The 21601-nt window shown below is 37.3% G+C and overlaps 1 protein-coding gene across 1 annotated transcript in view; it reads left to right on the top strand.

Moving 5' to 3' along the window:
* The first annotated feature begins 257 nt into the window (after positions 1-257).
* The window catches only part of LOC126187608 (conserved oligomeric Golgi complex subunit 7), an 82400-nt gene continuing 61056 nt past the window's right edge, over positions 258-21601 (top strand). Inside the window, exons 1-4 of the mRNA XM_049928802.1 lie at positions 258-385; positions 2692-2781; positions 2873-2953; positions 15274-15378. Coding sequence (XP_049784759.1) covers positions 383-385; positions 2692-2781; positions 2873-2953; positions 15274-15378 — 279 coding nt within the window. The 5' untranslated portion in view covers positions 258-382. The remainder of the gene's footprint in view (positions 386-2691; positions 2782-2872; positions 2954-15273; positions 15379-21601) is intronic.

Genomic DNA, 21601 nt, shown 5'->3' with positions numbered 1-21601 from the left:
CAGTCTTTTAGTGTTGTCGACTGCTCATATTTGCTCATAATTGCTACAGAATTGTGTTTGTCAGATTTTTTTGCAATCATGGCATTATTATTATTAAGTTTATTGTTATGGTTCTATTCAGATAGATATTTATTGGACTTTGCTTAGAACTGCGTTTTACGCGTTTTTATATACTGATAATTTATCATCAGCAATTGATATCGTAATAATTTTAAAAATCGAATATCATTACGCTATACATGTCGACCTTATCGATGTCTACGTGGTCGAGCGTGGTAGTGATGCTACACTTCAAAATCACAACAAACAATGCTAAGCTTCAAATGTTGAAGACAGTTGTGAGCAGACACTGCATATCCCTGCAAAAGCGTTGCATACAACAATGGTAATGTGTAGTGTCATTTCTGTTGTACAATATACATTTTAATGCGCCAAGACAAATTGTATACTTTTGATCTTTGAATTGCTCGCCGCATTATTCTGTACTTTACCCCACACCAGAAAGCAAACATTGTATTCACGGAGGGATGGTATGGCTGTGTTTTGATTTTAACACACAAGGTTAGGTAGCCCTTGTTTGCTCCCGTTGTAGGTGCTGTACCACAGAAAGGGATTGTTGCATTAAAGTACAAATCATGTATTTCGCCCATGGTATGCAGTGTCACACAATAAAATACACATACAACAATGACTGGCATACAAACTGCCCTTTAAGTTAAGAATTCATTTGTAGGTACTAATATCTGATTACACCCGTATTTCTACAATCTTGTGGGGAATAGTACCATTGATTGTATCGTCCTCTACTTAACACTGGTCTAGTTTGACAAAGATGGAGAGGAGGAAGTCTTATTAAATTGATTAATTATCAAATTAATACTTCACTTGTCAGCATGTATGATTTTCAGAAAATGTTACCGTACGTAACTATTGTTAAACTGCTGAAAACTATTCGTGTTATTGCAACTTAAATTCATATGAAATCCTCTGTCATTTTTCCTGCGCTACCCTCTTGAACTGAATGGATGTGACATAGTACTAGGCCTGCTCAAAGAATTCTTAGCAATTTTGCTGATATCAAACCAAATCGTTTTATACGTCTGAAGACAATATTGCTGTCACAGGATACTTCATCTAGTGCAAGTTATTTCTTTATGACATATAATATTACAACTGAATATAGTGTTACATATTTACTTTATGCAATTGATAGTTTGCACTTCTGTATTGTACAGCATTTATTTCACACCATAAGTAAGTTTCTAAATCATTTACACTATTACATATGATTTCCTTAGCATTAAAGCAGGTCTTTCTTTTTAGCCATGATTCCATCACCATTTTAAATTTATTGTGTGGGAATATTTTTCACATTCGGCCGTATCTTGTTCAGAAACACCTTTCCAGTGTGTGCAAAGTTATTCTTAGTCTTAAATAGTCTAGTCCACATTTCTGTTACTGGTTTCATAAGTCTAGACATTAACTGTGATTTATATAAATGTGATTCTCTGTAGTATAGACAAAAACTTGAATTTATGTACAAGCTGGGAACAGTATTTTGTGTTCGGTGAAGTATTTTTTGCAAGAAGTGTTCTGTACACCAAAAATGTATTGTATTACTTTCTTCAGCCAGAGGAAGACATTATTATCCCCAGCAGAGGTTACCCAGAGTATCTATCAGCCCATAGTTCACGTGTGAATGAAAAATTGCTGAATAGGCCATCAGGAGTAGGTCTTGATTGATATAGTTCTTTAATTTTGTTATCAAGTACACTACTCTTGATAATTTATTGCAAACTTTTTCTGTTTGGATATACCACCAGAACTTATTGTTCAGATTGATACCTAACAGTTTCACTGACTTTTCCTCGAGATTGTGTGGGTCAGTATCAGGATTTATGAGAGAGAAAAGTAATGTTTTGCTTTACTATCATTTAGCTTTGATGTATTATCCTTGAACTATTGAGTTGCCTGTTTCATCAATTTATCATCATTTATACTGTGACCTTTTCGTGTGATGAAAGTGGAGTCATCTGTTTGTCAGATGGGCAATTTTGATGAAAGTGGAATCACCTGTTTCTCAGATGGCCAATGTAGCATAATGCCAGATTTGTATTAGATAGTGTTTAATGCTATTATGGACTGTAAAACATTATGTCTTGCTTGCACCTTATTTTTAGCTGTTAAAATTATTCATAGACTATTAATCATCATTTTTTCTTGGAGCAATTGGGGGTTTAGTGTTCTATAAAACACCTGGAAAAATGCATAGATATATTTGATGAGTTATTGCTGCAGCATTCTCTTTCACATATGGGACAAACAATTTTACACAAACAACACATTGTCCTGGCAGAGGTTAAATCACCTCAGTAAGGTGAGGTTGTCTAACTCGTAAGCTTTCTCAGACAGACAATTTTGCAAGAGAACTGTCTCTCGCTCCTGTAATATCACGCACAGCAATAAAAGGGCTTCATGTTGACAATTCATTATAAATTGTTTACTTCATAGTCTACTTAAAAGCTGTGGTTCTTTTATGTTATTTTTGATAATTCATACTGAAAATTAAGTTCATATTATGATGGAATTAGTGATGCCATGGCATTTCCATGGAGGTATTTTGCATGAACATTTGATGTTGTGTCGATGGCTAATTACTACAGTAATTTAATAATTTTCCTTTTCTTTTAGGATATATCAGCATTTTCTGAAGACAATTTTGATGTTAAGGAATGGATAAACAAAACATTTCGAAGGGCAGAAGCCCAAGAAAACAGAGATGTAAGTCATGGAAGTATCTCATAAGTTTGTATAAATTCTGACAAATTTCCATCTTTTGTGTCAGAATGTTAATTTGTTTTAACATTTCCAGGCATTTGCATCTTCATTAGTCATGAAACTGCAGCTGTATGTGCAACAAGTCAACAGTGCTTTGGAAGACACAAGTCAGCAGGTGACATAATTTATTGTTATTGAGTAATTGAGTTGATCATTATCCTATATAAGTAAAAAGCTTATTATATACATTAGGTTACATGGAAAGTACAATCTGTTGATGAGAATATTAGGTACACTGCACTGCAACCACCCTGTTGTACATGCAACACTCAAACATTCTTGATTTTGTAGGGCTTAAATAGCAGTTTCATTTAGTTGGGATCTTTGCATTAGTGGTGACAGCATGTGTTGAATTGAATTGAATTTTATTTGATCCTGTAAGATTACATTGTGTACAGTAAATGTACGTGTAATGTAAGACATGTCAAATTAGTAACATTGATTATCACTTATTTTTCTATCCGTTTAGCTTACATTTTTACATCATTGATAATGAATAACAATATGTTGTTGTTGTTGTTGTTGTTGTTGTTGTTGTTGTTGTTGTTGTTGTTGTGGTCTTCAGTCCTGAGACTGGTTTGATGCAGATCTCCATGCTACTCTATCCTGTGCAAGCTTCTTCATCTCCCAGTACCTACTGCAACCTACATCCTTCTGAATCTGCTTAGTGTATTCATCTCTTGGTCTCCCCCTACGATTTCTACCCTCCACGCTGCCCTCCAATACTAAATTGGTGATCCCTTGATGCCTCAGAACATGTCCTACCAGCCGATCCCTTCTTCTGGTCAAGTTGTGCCACAAACTTCTCTTCTCCCCAATCCTATTCAATACTTCCTCATTAGTTATGTGATCCACCCATCTAATCTTCAGCATTCTTCTGTTGCACCACATTTCGAAAGCTTCTATTCTCTTCTTGTCCAAACTATTTACCGTCCATGTTTCACTTCCATACATGGCTACACTCCATACAAATACTTTCAGAAATGATTTCCTGGCACTCAAATCTATACTCGATGTTAACAAATTTCTCTTCTTCAGAAACGCTTTCCTTGCCATTGCCAGTCTACATTTTATATCCTCTCTACTTCGACCATCATTAGTTATTTTGCTCCCCAAATAGCAAAACTCCTTTACTACTTTAAGTGTCTCATTTCCTAATCTAATACATACAAATTTAATGGTGTAAGTATTCTGCAACACTGTAAAACTCTTTTTCAATTAGATAGTCTTTAAGTTTCTTTGGAAAGTCATTGTCAAGTACACTATCGTGCAGGTTTTTAGGCAGACTTCTTAGTAGTCTGATACCAGAGTACTGGAGTCCTTTTTCTAGCATTGCCAGTCGGCAGGGTATGCTCCGTACTTCATTCTTCCTTCTTGTATTGTGGGTGCATTTGTAATCCACTACCTTTTGTGATGTCCTTTAGTGTTTTGTATATATACAATGATGAATTAAGATACCTAACTTCTTGAAACAGTTTCTGCACGTTTCAGAAGTCTTTCTTCTTAAAATGGTCCTAATTGCCTTTTTCTTGTAATGTGAACACTCGTTTTGTCTCTTGTTTGTTTGAGTTTCCCCGTACAGTCTCTCCATACTGTAATGGTTCAAGAAGTCCATGATACACTGTACACAGAAGGTCTTGTCTGAATACTGTGAAAGCTGCATCATTAAACACTGCATACATAGTCTTTTTGTAGTTTTTTAACCAGTTCATTTTCCAACAGCAATTGAGCTGTGACATTTGCAGATATGTATGCTCTACTCTTAAGCTGTTCCATATTTTGGTCACTATTTAGTATTGTCACGTCATCAGCATACAGTATTTTCTTTTCTTCCTCCTCAACACCTTTATCATTAACAAACACATTAAATAACAATGGCCCCATTACCGAACCATGCGGCACTCCATATTTGATGGGTTTGATTTTTGATTGGTACAAATTTCCTAATTATACATACTGCTTGCGGTTGCACAAGTATGATTTTATCAATTCACCTGGTTGCCCTCGAAGGCCATAGTTGTCTAATTTTTGTATCAGCATTTCATGGTCAATGGTGTCAAATGCTTTTTAAAGATCCAGAAACATTGCAGAGACAACCTTTTTTTCATCTAAGGATTGTAAAATGTATTCTGTTAGATTGGCAGTTGCTGATTCTGTAGATGTACCCTTTCTGAACCATGTTGTGAGGGTATGAGAATGTTATGTTTGTTTGCCCAAATAATCAAGTGATCTGGTATACATACGCATTTCTAGGATTTTCGAGAAACCTGATATAAGTGAAACTGGTTTGTAGTTGTTGGGGTCGTCCTTATCCCCTTTCTTGTACACTGGCAGCACTTTCGTTATCTTCAGTTTTTCTGGAAAAATTCTATCTTTGAAAGAACAGTTTGCTATGTTCAGCAGTGGTGTTATTATCTGCTCACTTACCAGCTTTATTACATGATTTGATATTTCATCACCACCAGCTGATTTCTTGGACTTCAGTTTCTGTGTAGTTTTCCGTAGTTCATCTTCTGTGACTGGTCTTAAGAACATAGTACAGCATGATCTTTTTGGTACCTTAACACTCTTCTGTTTTTTACTATTTCTTTCCAATTTTAAGTTTTCTACTACACTGATATAGTTATTATTCAGTATGTTTGCTATTTCCATACCATCTGTGACCACTGTGTTGTCTATTTTAATTGACCTTATACCTTCTTCTTTGTTTGGCCCATCTTTTTGCTTTCTTTCAGCATTAATTGCATTCCAAGCTGCCTTTGCCTTGTTTTTTGAGTTCATTATGGTGGTGTCTTTTGCTTAGACTTCTCTTTTGTTTTTCTATACTTCTTTTTTAACATTTTATAGTTTTCAGCTTGACCCCTCCATCTCAGATCCTGCAGCTTCCTTTGCTGTTGTAGTATTTCACTGGTAATCCACTGTGTTTGAATTTTCAGCCTTTCTTGTGTTTCTACTTTGAGAAATGCTACATTAAAATGGTATTTAATTGTTGAAATAAATGCATCATATTTTTAATTTACACTCTGGGTCTGTAGGGTTTCATTCCAGTTTTTCTTACTGAACATTGTTCTAAAGATGTTGATATTTTGTTTACTAATTACCCTAATTTCTTTGATTTTTTTTTCTTTTTTTTTTTATGCTGTGTCATTACTTCTGCAACAGCTGATCAGTTGTCCATGATGATCAGATATTTCTGTCTGAACTACATGTGACTCATAGTTACACATATAAGTAATTATGTTGTCGATAACTGTCTCACTTTGTGAAGTCACTCTTGTTGGTGCAGTTATTGTTACTTTCATGTTATGCTGTATTAACAATTCTTCAAAATCCTGTTATATTTTTGTGTCTTTTCCCATGTCAATGTTGAAGTCTCCACATATAATAAGGTTTCTCTCCATATTCGTTCTCAATAAGCTAGCAATTTTTTTCAGAAAGATGTTAATATTACCACATGGTGACCTGGACACACAAAACACTCTAAAATCCTCTGTCACTATACCAGTAACTTCGAAGTCTTTTTCTCTAGCTATGGGCAATGTAGTGGCTTCACTGTTTACATTCTTTAGGAGAGTACCTGTTTTAATATATATACAAATGCCACCACCTTATATTTAGATCTGCTGAAGTAACTAGCTAGTTTGTAGTCCTTTGTTGCAACATTACCTATTTTACTATCAGCTAGTCCATATTCACTGGTGCATAATATGTCTGGTCTTACTTCACTCAGGAGTACTTCTGCTTCTAATTTTTTGTAACCAAAGTATTGAATATTTTGATGAAGTACTTTTATGTAATTTTTCGTTTGTTGGCTTACATGTTGTGAGCTGTATTCTGAGGCAGATTCTTTAGCGTTGTCTTTTTTTGTACGGTGCTTTTATTTTTATTTTCCAGCTAGAGTGTGTTAATTTTTCACCCCCTTCTGGCCGTATTAGTTTCCCTAGCTTCTAATGATTTTGCAGACATCTGCAAACATTCTGCTGAATGTTACAGACCCCAGTCTATTTAAATGCAAGCCATCATTTGCTAGTGAGTTTTCACATAGGAATTTGTTTGGGTCTATAAAAACTCCCGTAAGACAATCACATTGTTCTTGAAGAGCACAGTTTATTTTGGCGATATATTTTTCACTCACTGACCTTCTGTTTATGCTTCTGCTAAGTATCAGCTGAAATCCTACATACATATTTCTTGCAGAACGAATCAAGTTTCTTGGTTTGTTTGCCATTTCTTCCTCACTGCTGCTCCTTAACGAATTTGTTCCAACATGTATAAACACCCCTTTATAATTATGTCTGGTTTCAGAATCTGGTTTTGTAGTAGCTTGTCTTGCATTTACCATATTTTTAAAACGTTTACTGAATTGTTGCTTTCTAATTCGAGGTCATACGTTGATCTTGCAATTGGAGACAGCGATATTCTTCAGCAGCAAATCGCCAATTATTAAAAATTCATTTTCCTTTTGTTGCGTATCTGTCGCCTTGTTTTTCGTTTTGCTGTATGTCACTACCTTCCATTTACATTTATCTTCCGGTTTTTGGCTTTCTGAGTTTACCGATGCATCATGACAGTACAAAATCAGCATATTGTTGGCTGATTGAATAGGGGTGGTCATTATTCAGAGATATGACAGAGACAATCATTCAAAGCAAAAAAGTATAGTAAATAAGGACTAATCCTTCTACTGCAAGCTCTTTGCTTCCCGTACTTTGAGGTGGTAGTATGGACCAAAACAGGTAAAAAAGTCCAGCAAACATTCACTCTAAGGAGCATATCTTAAGAGCTAAGAGTACTTTTTCATCCTCACTACCGTGTAACATGTGTCTTCTACTGATCAAGTGTTCATGGCTGTTAAGGTATGCATTTTAGAGCCCATGTTTACTATACATTTTTGCTTTGAATGATTGTTCGTGTCATATCCCCAAATATTGATAGTTCCTCATGGGACCCTGTATATCCTAAACATGGCAATATCAGTTGAAACTTCGATTTTACTGTGACCGGTCATGATTTATTTTATTTTCTTATGCACTTCAGAGGTTTAAACATCCATCACTTGGTTGGTTTATGCGAGTTAATACAACATGTGTGTATTGTTTTTTCAAAGATGAACAGAATTGAAACAGCCACATCTGCATATGAGTTGGGCAATGATTTTCATAAATTTACTGAATGGTGGATGGTTAAACCTCTCCATCATCATCATCATCATCAACAACAACAACACTGTCTTTCATAGTTAAAAGTTGGTGACCCATTTCAAAATGCTCTTAACAGTCTGTCTCCATTTCTCCTGGTCGTCTGCATCTTGGAGTAGCTAGCCCAATGTTCGTTGTGTGTTCTAGTTTATCTGATCTCTCCATCATCTTGATGGTCTACCCAGCACTCTTTTTCCCATCGACTTTGCCTTGGATGATTATCTGTTTCAAGTTATCCTCCTGTCATCGAAGTATGTGACCAAAGAACTGCAGGATTCACTGTAAACACATACTGGACAGCCTCTTCTCCACTATGAGTTCATGAAGGATTGATTTGTTGGTTCGTTTTTCTATTCATGATGTTCTCAGCAGCGTCCTGTATGTCTGCATCTCAAAAGCATCAATTCTTTTGCAGTCCCCTTTAGTTATTGTCCATATTTCAGCACCATAAAGGAAAACTGGAAACACCAGATACTTTAGCACTTTCAATTTAGCATGTCTGGTTAGTACTCAGTCTTTCGAAATCACTGTCAGCTTTGATGCAGCATCCCTACCAAGAACAACTCTACATCGTATTTTCTGTGTTGAACCACCGTCTTTCTGAAATACTTAGCCACAGTTGACAAAAGTGACCAACTTTTTCATATTCTGATATAGTACATCAGTAGCTGATGTACCTGATTGATGTCTAAGTATCATGATCTTGGTTGTTTTTTTATTAATTGACAGTTCGAGTTGACATTCTTTCACAGAATTGTGAGTGTGATACTGGCATTGTGTGTGTGTGTGTGTGTGTGTGTGTGTGTGTGTGTGTGTGTGTGTGTGTGTGTTTTTTCCCCTCAATGTTTTGTAGCTTTCTGTAGTCTTCATGGTGTTAAAGCTTCAGATTTGACTTGAAACATCCATGAACAGCATCCCTGTTGTTCATTTGACTTATGCCAGTTGGCAGTTTTCTTACTCTCTTGCTCATAGGAGCACATGTTTCATAGAGAGCTGTGACCCTAGCATCTAGTTCATTAATTTTTCCCATTTAATACCATTGGGTTTCTCGGCAGTCATGTTAGAATGTCTTAATCTGCCTGTTTAGTGTTTCCTATACGTTATGTGGCAGGATTTGCGCTGTGCAGGCTGTGAGGTAGACTGTGAATTTATGTCATTACAGTGAAAGACTACACAAACTCATTGCATGCTATTATAAAACCCTCAAGAGTAAAATTTAGAAAAATAGTGAAAGATATGTACATTTGCTGGTTTATACTATTTGAATCAATGTTTCACACCATTTATTCAGTTTATTCACTGCTGATCGCATACAGTGGAATAGGTTTGAACATCAAATATTCAATTAAGATTATTTTTTACAGTGAAGTTTTTACAATTTGATTCCATATCTTTCAAAAACATCCTTAACTACTAATGTCAGTCATGTGTATTTCAAATACATTGGCTATCTTGTAAAATGGGTGTTTCAGTAACCAATCATACATCTTAACTTTGAAAATATAAAGGGATACTATCTGAGAAGCTATTGGAGGTTCATTAAAAGTTTTAAGCATGTTATTTCGTGTGAGTTTGCAGTTCTTGTGAGTCTGTGTCTCAGTATATCAAGATTCAGTCTGCCCCTGGTATTGCAAGGATGTATCATCTCTGTGGTGCTGTACTCATTTGTGATGCAACACTGTGTATAGATTAACAACAGTCAATATCTGGAGCTTGATAAAGAGGGATGGTAGTGTTCCTTAGGTGTCCACATTGCTCATTGTTCTTTCTGATTACTCCCCCCCTCAAATTTTCAGAATTTCACTGAAATAGCTGGAATGTCCGCAGAACAGTATGCCGTAGGAAGTGTGTGATTGAAATAAGCCAAAATATGCAACCTTTAGATACTCACCGATGACTGTATCCGTCAGTTTCCACGTGAGATAGCTTACTGTTGGTACTCTCCTGTAGACATGGTTAATATGTTACTCCCTGTTTAATTTTGAATCAATGTAAAAGCCTAAAGCTTTACTGATTTACTTTTCACACCCAGAATTAGTTCCTGTGTTTTATCAGGATTGCATAGGAGTTCATTTTAAGAAAACCTATTCATTGCTTGTTCTAACTTTCCTGTATTGCTAGATGCAGTTCTGTCATGTCATGGTGGGTTTTAGCAGTGTTATGTCATTTGCGTAACACACTGTGGAATCTGCTCCTATGTGGTTTGGCAGATTGTTTACTGTAACGATGAGTGGAAAGGGACTAAGCCCTGTAGCACTCCAGTCCAGACTTCCTTCAAGGAAGAACATCTGTTTCTGACTGATAAAAACTGCTTTCTGTTGCTTGGATATTACATGATTACATCTAAAGATGGGTTGTGTACGACATAATATGCCAGCTCTGCAAGTAGGATGTTAAATGGTGTACAGCCCAAGACTTTGCTGAGATCACAAAATACAACTGATACTAGAACCCAATGTTCAAATGCAGTTGTATTTTTGCAGTTGTATAATAGCAGCAGTTGTATTTTTGCCATGTTGGAATCCATACTGTGACTGTGTATTGGAGAGGCGCTCATGCTTTCCAAAATAGCTGTTCAGCTGCTTGCACATTAGAGTCTCTAAAAGTTTGGAGAAAATTTGGACAATAGAAATTGGTCGCTAGTTTTGGGGGAAATGTGTATCCCCCTTTTTTAAAGGCTGGTGTCGCTGAGCAATTTTGAGTGCACCAAGGGAAACTCCAGATTCTGAACTCTTATTAAAGATGATAGTAAGAGGTTGACAGATAGTATGTACTATTTTTTTTTATTCACATAATTGGAGAACCAATAACAGTCATAACACTGGAGTCTGAGAATCTTGACACAGCTTTTATAATATCCTTGGGGGTGACAACATCCCAGTGAAAGGCACACCCCTTAGGTGACTCAGCACCAAGAGGTTCTACAGCACATTTTGATTAATTTTGTCTTGCAACCTACTCACAGAGTTTATAAAGTAATCATTTACTTCTTCAGGATCCAGTGCTGCATTTAGCTAATCAAGCTAACATCAGCTAATCTGTCAATAAGTAGAATAATATATTCACCTTTCTGGTCTCTTAACCATTTAGCATTGGATTTCATGCTGGTTGATGTGTCTTACTTAAACTACTGATCACAGCAAAATATTAAAATTAAGGGTTCATGGTCTGCTAGTGCACCACTAACAAGGATGAAATCATAAATATCTCAGAAAAAATAACTGTAATGTTCTCAAAGCAGGCATTATTCCATGTAGGTGTGTAGTTTGTACAGTGAATATTTAGAGATCTTAATATGTTAAAAAAAATTTCTTGTAACATGTTCATCCTTGTTGGTCATTTCGGTGTTGAAATTGCCACAAATAATGACGTTTATCTTAGTTTTCAAAATTTTCCTCATAATCCGTTCACATCTTTAAAAAAAATATGTTTACATCTCCTCCTGGAGATCTATACAGGGTGTTACAAAAAGGTACGGCCAAACTTTCAGGAAACATTCCTCACACACAAAGAAAGAAAATATGTTATGTGGACATGTGTGCGGAAACGCTTACTTTCCGTGTTAGAGCTCATTTTATTACTTCTCTTCAAATCACATTAATCATGGAATGGAAACACACAGCAACAGAACGTACCAGGGTGACTTCAAACACTTTCTTACAGGAAATGTTCAAAATGTCCTCCATTAGCGAGGATACATGCATCCACCCTCCATCGCATGGAATTCCTGATGCGCTGATGCAGCCCTGGAGAATGGCGTATTGTATCACAGCCGTCCACAATACGAGCCTGAAGAGTCTCTACATTTGGTACCGGGGTTGCGTAGACAAGAGCTTTCAAATGCCCCCATAAATGAAAGTCAGGAAGGTTGAAGTCAGGAGAGCGTGGAGGCCATGGAATTGGTCCACCTCTACCAATCCATCGGTCACCGAAACTGTTGTTGTGAAGCGTACGAACACTTCGACTGAAATGTGCAGGATCTCCATCGTGCATGAACCACATGTTGTGTCCTACTTGTAAAGGCACATGTTCTAGCAGCACAGGTAGAGTATCCCCTATGAAATCATGATAACGTGCTCCATTGAGCGTAGGTGGAAGAACATGGGGCCCAATCAAGACATCACCAACAATGGCTGCCCAAACGTTCACAGAAAATCTGTGTTGATGACGTGATTGCACAATTGCATGCGGATTCTCGTCAGCCCACACATGTTGATTGTGAAAATTTACAATTTGATCACTTTGGAATGAAGCCTCATCTGTAAAGAGAGCATTTTCACTGAAATGAGGATTGACACATTGTTGGATGAACAATTCGCAGAAGTGTACCCGTGGAGGCCAATCAGCTGCTGATAGTGCCTGAACATGCTGTACATGGTACGGAAACAACTGGTTCTCCCGTAGCACTCTCCATACAGTGACGTGGTCAACGTTACCTTGTACAGCAGCAACTTCTCTTACTCTGACATTAGGGTTATCGTCAACTGCATGAAGAATTGCCTCATCCATTGCAGGTGTCCTCGTCGTCCTAGGTCTTCCCCAGTCGTGAGTCATAGGCTGGAATGTTCCGTGCTACCTAAGACGCCGATCTATTGCTTCGAACGTCTTCCTGTCGGGTCACCTTTGTTCTGGAAATCTGTCTCGATACAAACGTACCACACCACGGCTATTGCCCCATGCTAATCCATACATCAAATGGGCATCTGCCAACTCCGCATTTGTAAACATTGCACTGACTGCAAAACCAAGTTCGTGATGAACACTAACTTGTTGATGCTACCTACTGATGTGCTTGATGCTAGTACTGTACAGCAATGAGTCGCATGTCAACACAAGCACCGGAGTCAACATTACCTTCATTCAATTGGGCCAACTGGCAGTGAATCGAGGAAGTATAGTACATACTGACGAAACTAAAATGAGCTCTAACATGGAAATTAAGCATTTCGGGACACATGTCCACATAACATCTTTTCTTTATTTGTGTGTGAGGAATGTTTCCTGAAAGTTTGGCCGTACCTTTTTGTAACACCCTGTATAAACTAACATTTATGGTAATCTCTGCACTAACTCTTATACAGCTTAATTCTCCATCTAGTTCAGTATGGTAAGTGCTAACATCTATCTTAGAAAACATTATAGTATCTCTAACAAGTATTAGTGCATCTCTATTCTTTCTTTCGTGTCTACACTTTATTTCACCAACAGTATAACCTTGAGGAATAAAATATTCTACCTGATCTGTCCTCCAGTGTTCTGTTACACATACAACACCAACATTTTCAGTATTATAAAAATGTTCTAATATTTTATTCCTAATAAAGCAAATGTTCGTTTGATCTACAGTACCAGATTTTTCTTGACTTCCGGAAGGCGTTCGATACAGTTCCGCACTGTCGCCTGATAAACAAAGTAAGAGCCTACGGAATATCTGACCAGCTGTGTGGCTGGATTGAAGAGTTTTTAGCAAACAGAACACAGCATGTTGTTATCAACGGAGAGACGTCTACAGACGTTAAAGTAACCTCTGGCGTGCCACAGGGGAGTGTTATGGGACCATTGCTTTTCACAATGTATATAAATGACCTAGTAGATAGTGTCGGAAGTTCCATGCGGCTTTTCGCGGGTGATGCTGTAGTATACAGAGAAGTTGCAGCATTAGAAAATTGTAGCGAAATACAGGAAGATCTGCAGCGGATAGGCACTTGGTGCAGGGAGTGGCAACTGACCCTTAATATAGACAAATGTAATGTATTGCGAATACATAGAAAGAAGGATCCTTTATTGTATGATTATATGATAGCGGAACAAACACTGGTAGCAGTTACTTCTGTAAAATATCTGGGAGTATGCGTGCGGAACGATTTGAAGCGGAATGATCATATAAAATTAATTGTTGGTAAGGCGGGTACCAGGTTGAGATTCATTGGGAGAGTCCTTAGAAAATGTAGTCCATCAACAAAGGAGGTGGCTTACAAAACACTCGTTCGACCTATACTTGAGTATTGCTCATCAGTGTGGGATCCGCACCAGATCGGGTTGACGGAGGAGATAGAGAAGATCCAAAGAAGAGCGGCGCGTTTCGTCACAGGGTTATTTGGTAACCGTGATAGCGTTACGGAGATGTTTAACAAACTCAAGTGGCAGACTCTGCAAGAGAGGCGCTCTGCATCGCGGTGTAGCTTGCTCGCCAGGTTTCGAGAGGGTGCGTTTCTGGATGAGGTATCGAATATATTGCTTCCCCCTACTTATACCTCCCGAGGAGATCACGAACGTAAAATTAGAGAGATTAGAGCGCGCACAGAGGCTTTCAGACAGTCGTTCTTCCCGCGAACCATACGCGACTGGAACAGGAAAGGGAGATAATGACAGTGGCACGTAAAAGTGCCCTCCGCCACACACCGTTGGGTGGCTTGCGGAGTATAAATGTAGATGTAGATGTAGATTTAGGTTTATTGTTTATTGTCTGTAAACACTCACTCTTTTGATTGTTCCTTCTAGTGTCTAGTTCCATTCTGAGAGGTTTATTGCTTGCCAAGTCAATTTATCCTAATTCATTTCCGTTATTATTCAAATAACTACATTCATAGACATTGTTATTCTGTTGGAGTCTTTCTTGAATTATTTCACTGCCACAATCACACACAAACTTCTTCCCATCACAGTTTAGGTGGAAGCCATGCTTGGTGTGAAGGCTATGCAGCAGTTTACTAATATGGAGCACATCACAGCTTGCATATTCAGCTCACAGTTTCTTTATTTTAATATTTGTCCTTTGAATTTCATTATTTTTGCGTGAACTATAGATTATATTGTGCCTATGTGGCACTGTAGTAGCTACTGTCTTTCTTGTTTTGTTCTGTTCTAGAAAATTCTGTAGAGCTTTTACACAGACATCTGCTTCATTTTTCGCTATATCATTGGACCCTGTTATGCTTACTACAAAGTCATTTTATTGCATGGTTTTCGTACGAATGCCTGTGCCTGCAACATGTTAGTTCTTACTTCACATTTGACTACAATAGTCAGAACTATGTCTTATTTCTTGAAACATACTAAACGGTTTTTTGCCATGGCTATCTGTTAGAAAAAGCACACAAGTCTTTTTACCTGATAACCACTGCTTATTATTCTTATAATTGCCAACAGAACTTACTTTCTAGATTGCTCCCCTAATTCATTACTGTTATGTAATCATATTTTCATTTGTAACTTCCCATTTTACAATCTTTAACAGATACTGCAGAGTCTGCCACGAATAATGCGAGATACAGAGATTTTACAACAGGAAGCCATGCTGTTACGGGAGAAAATGAATGCTGTGAAGAAAGATATTGAAAAGGTAAGTAATGCAGTTAACAAAAGTAAGGAGAGAAAGAGTGGTCCTGCTAAATTAACTTAACTGCTATAATTGATATCCTAGCCAGTAATATCAAATAAATTACTTTTGTGCTTTTCCTATCCCATTGTGTCCTGTTTCCAGTAATATCAAATGAACTACTATTGAGCTTTCCCTGGCCCATTATGTCCTGTTTTTCTTCCTGTATCAATTTCATTGTTTCACATTAGCCCTCCCTTTTTCATTACAGCTGACAGCACATTATTCATAGAATGACTGCTCTGTGATTGCATAAATACGAGGATCAGTTTTATGGTTTTTTCAGTGTTAAATGATTGTCAATTTTAAATTAAATATTCTAATCAGATGCCATGGTAGTTAAATGGATGTGAATGCTGACTAAATCAACATGTTTGTTGAAGAAAAATACATTCTGCATAGTAACAGTGTTACGGAATGTCAACATTAAATGTCCTAAAATCATAAAGTAATTACAGATGGAATATTAATTCAGGTGGAGGATGGCTAAACAACGAAACATCTGAGTTGGTTGGCTGAATGCATTCAAAGTCCACTGAAGTATGGGTCATGTCCTGGGTGGAATATAAATAATGGAAGGAATAATGGTGGCAACTCAGTATATAGCTTAGGCATTGAGCAGTTGATGGGCATATAAACGTGATAGAAACAGAAGCTAAACTTTCAGACAGTGTCCTACCTCAGGCCTATCTTTAAAGAAAAAAAAAAGAACACACACTTTAGGGATGATCATAAAGTTTTAATTATGGCACTGAAAGTATGAAGTTACATAATTAATACTTTGCTTGTTCGCAGGTACATATCCAAGGTCTTAGTAAACATTAAAAACATCTGCCACAATAGCGTAGCAACCCACTAGAGGAGCCAAAACAAAATGCCACAGCCAATTGATGAAGGGTATTATTGTAATTCATTTTCTGTAGCAGTGGAAATCTTGCAGCTGTGCCAGGCCAATACAGCTAACTAAAGAAGTCATCTGGACTTCCCGGCTGGCTGGAATGGCCAAGCGGTTCTAGGCGCTACAGTCTGGAACCGCGCGACCGCTATGGTCGCAGGTTCGAATCCTTCCCCGGGCATGGATGTGTGTGATATCCTTAGGTTAGTTAGGCTTAAATAGCTCTAAGTTCTAGGGGACTGATGACCTCAGAAGTTAAGTCCCATAGTGCTCAGAGCCATTTTTTTTGGACTTCCCGACACACAAACATGTGCAGCGACAATGTCTTGACAGCTATATTGTCCCTGCATTGTGACTTGACTGTAGTGAGTGTCTGCCGGTTGGAATGGTCGAGGGGAAAAGGGAGTTGAGGAATGGCAGGGAAGGGTGAAGGGAGTGCAGGCTGGTGGTTGGAGAGGAGAGGCACCAAGAGAACAGTATGGGAATGTGGCACCAGTGAACTTGGACTGATGCAGGCAGAGGACATTCAGAGTGACACATGGTGAAGTGGACAAGTGGTGAGGCATGAGAGGGATGGACCTGGGTGTGCGACAGGGGCTATTATGATGTGCAACTAAGAATGCAGCTGTTTGGTGCATTCTGTGCAGAGAGAGGGAGAACTGGAGAAAATTATTTGCAAAACTGCCAGCCACTCCAGCCTCATAACTGGCAATGCTGGGGTGAGCACCACACTGGGTCCCTGTTTCTGCTTCTGGCTATCCCTACAAAACTTTTATATTCTTGAAAAAATGACACTGTCACTTTTAATGTACTACTTGTCATGTTTGTGTTATGGCACACACAAAAAAAACTACAGTTGTTAAGTATCCTCATCATACCTAAACTAGTATGAAAATCAATTCTAAATGTTCTGTGTGTACAGACCGACATGCTTATTTATGTGCACAACACCACAGCAGACATTTGGGCCAAGAGTATTATGGGAGCAACAGATATATTGTAAGGACAAATAACATGTATGAAATTAAGGGAAATTGAAATTAGGATAGGGCGTTGTTTCAATGGCATGGGTTGCAAAACACAGCAGCATTAGTGCCACTGGGTGCTCAGTTTTGCCCCTGGGCATTGTTCGGTTGCAGTGATTTAGGTGGACAGCTTATTTGTTTGCAGAAGTTTCAGCCAATTTGGTATATAGCATGACTCCTTTTGCAAGTGGGTCTGCCCTGACAAAGTAGGCTATGCCTCTGGAATGCAGCTAGAATAGAATGTGCTCTGATGGAACCAACATCAGAGCTCAATTCAGCACACCTAATATAGATAAAACTAGTGATTGCTTATCGCAGCTGCCTATTCCTGCAATAGTTAACTCTCAAAGGAAATCATTTTTGGACTACAAAACAAAAAGAGTTACTTGAAAAACCAGTGTACTCACACAAAAAATCAAAATTTTGTGTTTTCTTCCAGAATATGCAAAGCATAAGGAACAAAAGTTTAGAACTACAAATATTTTCAGAAAGCTTTAGAGACACTATAGATGTGCTTTGTATAGCCGAGCATTGGCTTAAAGATAATGAAGCTGCCTATTTTTCCCTTCCAGGCTTTCAAATGGTTAACAATTTTTGCAGAACTAATAAAAAGGGAGGTGGCTGTCTAATACTTGCCAGAGATAATGTAGGATGTAATCCATTACTTAAAACCAAGCATATGAACTGTGAAAAGCATTTTGAACATGTCACAGAAGTAGTTAAATCTACTAAGCTTTTAGTTACATGTATCTACAGACCACCTGATGGTAACATTCAAATATTCACCTCCAAACTAGATATGCTACTACAACAGCATAGTTTAAAATATCCCAGTATTATGTGGGGACTTGAATATAGATTTCCTAGTAGAATCCACTGCTTCCTGAGAAATAGTGAATATATTGCAATGTTATAACATGATAAACTTAAACAAAAACCTACTAGAACAACTAATAACAGTTCCTCTGCAATAGATGCTGTTTTGGTTAACACTGACATGTCATCTGTCTGCAAACTAGGCAACATCTCCAACAGTATATCAGATCACAACTGCTTGATACTGAATATGACCATGCAAGATGAAAATAGACAAACAGAACCTCCCCAACAGACTTACAAAAGATCAACTGGCAATAAAAATAATATAGCACATTTCTCACTTCTGCTCCATGAAGCTGACTGGAAAGGTGTCTATTGTGCCAGCAATGTTGACAGAAAGGCTAATGAATTTATGAGTACTTGCGACACTGCTATGAAGTGGCATTCCCAATCAAACTTACAGCTAAAAAATACACATCTCAACTGTCCAATAATAAATGGTTAACACCAGAAATAAAAACCTCTTGCAGAAATAAGAGACTGCTATATGCCTACAGTAAAACTATAGGCGGTGAGGTATTCCGTAACTATTTAAAGCAGTATAAAAGAATTCTAAACAAGGTAATTCATGAAGCAAAGAAAATGTATAATAGGCAATTCATTATCAACTCAAGTAATAAATCAAAAGCTGTGTGGAGATTGATAAATGAAACAGTTGGCAAAAAGTTAAGACACACTCAATAACCTGTATTAAAGATCAGGATGGTGTTATCACTGACCCTAAGCAATTATGTGAAATATTTAATGACCATTTCACAAATATTGGTGACAAGTTTTCTTCTTTAATCGAGACTCCTGCACTCGCTCATCACTCAGATTCAGCAGTATTCCCACAATCAGTTTTCCTTGACCCACTCACACCAAATGAAATCTGCAATATTATAAGGCAGAGACCAAACAAACATTCCTGTGGTCTTGATGGTATATCTGATTGCCTTTTAAAATGAGTCTGCCGTCATGTGTGTGAACCACTGTCAGATATAATAAACTGCTCTTTATCATCAGGTCAATTTCCTAGAATTTTTAAAGCAGCAAAAGTTATTCCTCTGTTTAAAAAAGGGGAAAGGAGTGATGTAAACAACTACAGACCCATCTCAACCTTATCAAAAGTCCTCAAAAAATCAGTATATGGCCGTGTTATAAATTTCGTGGAAAGTAACTGCATACTAAGTCCTCACCAGTTTGGGTTTAGGAAAGGGAGATCAATAAATGGAGCATTATATTCATTTATAAATGAAATCTATAGGGCACTCAATGATAGAAAACACACAATAGGTGTGTTTCTTGATCTCACTAAAGCTTTTCATCTTGTCAACCATGAATTACTTTTGGAGAAACTGCTACGTTATGGGATTAGGGGAAATTGCAATGACTGGTTTAGGTCATATCTCTCAGACAGAGTACAGAAAGTAGTGATTACATCAAAAATTGGTGAAAATGCTCAATCAGAGGAGCAAGTTGTAAGACAAGGTATTCCGCAAGGCTCTACACTTGGTCCCCTTGTATTTCTAATATTAATCAATGATCTGCCCCAAGGCATTCAGGAAGGTCTATGGTAATGTTTGCTGATGACACCAATATACTGTTTTCAAATCACTGTCCTCATCAACTCAACTCCACAATTGCTGATACAAGGTAAACTGGTTGGACAAAAACAAACTTCTCCTAAATAAAGATAAAATAGTGTATATAAATTTCCACTCAACACAAAAGGTATTGTCTGCGATAGATGATATCAGGATTGAGAATATGCCCATACAGCGAGAAAGAGCCACAAAATTCCTTGGAGTGTGGATAGATGACACACTAAAGTGGGACATACATAAAGATAAATTATTAAGTAAAATGAACAGTTTGTGCTACGCTTTTAGTATTTTAAGTAAAATCTGTGATATCAAAACACTAAAATGTGCCTACTTTGCATTAGTACACTCAATAATTACATATTGCATTCCTTTTTGGGGCTTCTCCCATAAGAATGTATTTATTATGCAGAAGCGAATAATTAAGACAATGAAACAAGTACCCCTGTCTTCCACCACTAAACATCTCTTTAAGGAGCTCAGTATTTTGCCAGTGCCTTGTATCTATATTCATGAAACAGTGTGTTTTATTCATGAAAATCTCCATATATTTACAAAAAATAGTGATGTTCACTATCATAATACTCGTCATTCCAATGACATATGTATAGGTGATCAACGGCTACATAGAGAGCACAGTAGTGTAAGGTACAGGGGAGTACTTCTGTACAAGAAGCTACCTGAAAATGTCAGGTCTTGCCAGAGAGGATTCAGATCCAAAATAAAATCAATCCTACAGAAGCACTGCTTCTATTCAGTGGAAGAATTTATGAATAGTAATCTAAAACAATTTTTGTAATGTATTTTACTGCATGTGTTAAAATATTACTTTAAACTGACTTATTTGACTGTATTCACAGATATAACTGTTCCTTGTTATGGCTCATCTGCACTTATGATAACACAATGTAAATAGTGTTACTCTGTAATCATTATCTGACTATGTAACATACCAAAAAAGTTGATTATGTACAGCATATAATTTATGTAAATGTGTATCTTAAGAATGTCTATACTTATGCATGTAACTGAATACCTTCAAAATAAGTATATTTATGTATCAAAGCATGTTAAATGTAACTTATCCTACATCTATGTGTAATAACACAACAAGATTTCTGGATAAATAAATAAATGCAATGAAATGAATAACATGTTCTCTGTGGGCACATAGAGTAGGCCTTGCACCTATGACTTTTAATGGTACGTAACTCAGATGGCAAGAGGTTGGGACCAGGTGTATATACGGTTGGACAGAAGTAGTTTGTAGATTGTTTGGGCAGTAGAAAGCGACTTTGGGCGAAGTGAAAAGAATGTTCCTCATTTCAGAGCACAAAGAAGTCGAGTCAAAGCTATCCATAGTCACTAGACTGTAATGAGAAGCAATATGCCATCTAGTACCATATGCTAAAGGCATTGCTAAGGTCTTCGCTGACAGTCACAACCCTTCAAGCCTAAAGCACAAATATTTACTTAATTATTAACATATTTCTTGAGTTAGCACAGTGAAAAATACATGCACAATAGCAAATATGAATAGGCAGAACAGGAACAAGGAATAAGAAATGAATATTCATTTCATTATATGCAACTGTAATTGTCAAAAACTGCTAATAAAGGTATATTTCATAGCCAGGGAAACAGTTGTAATGTATCTGTGAGTTTGACAGAACAGTAACTAATCAGCAGAGAAGCTTGAATATTGGAATAATTTTTACATCTGTTGTACTTATTGTATCTTGGCCATGATATAATTCAGAGCAACAGAAAAGATCATTCTGTCATTGCTCTATAAGTATTCAGCA

Source organism: Schistocerca cancellata, chromosome 1, assembly GCF_023864275.1.
Source record: "Schistocerca cancellata isolate TAMUIC-IGC-003103 chromosome 1, iqSchCanc2.1, whole genome shotgun sequence".
NCBI lineage: Eukaryota > Metazoa > Arthropoda > Insecta > Orthoptera > Acrididae > Schistocerca > Schistocerca cancellata.
The sequence above is the reverse complement of the archived record's forward strand: the minus strand, read 5'-3'. Positions and strand labels throughout refer to the sequence as shown.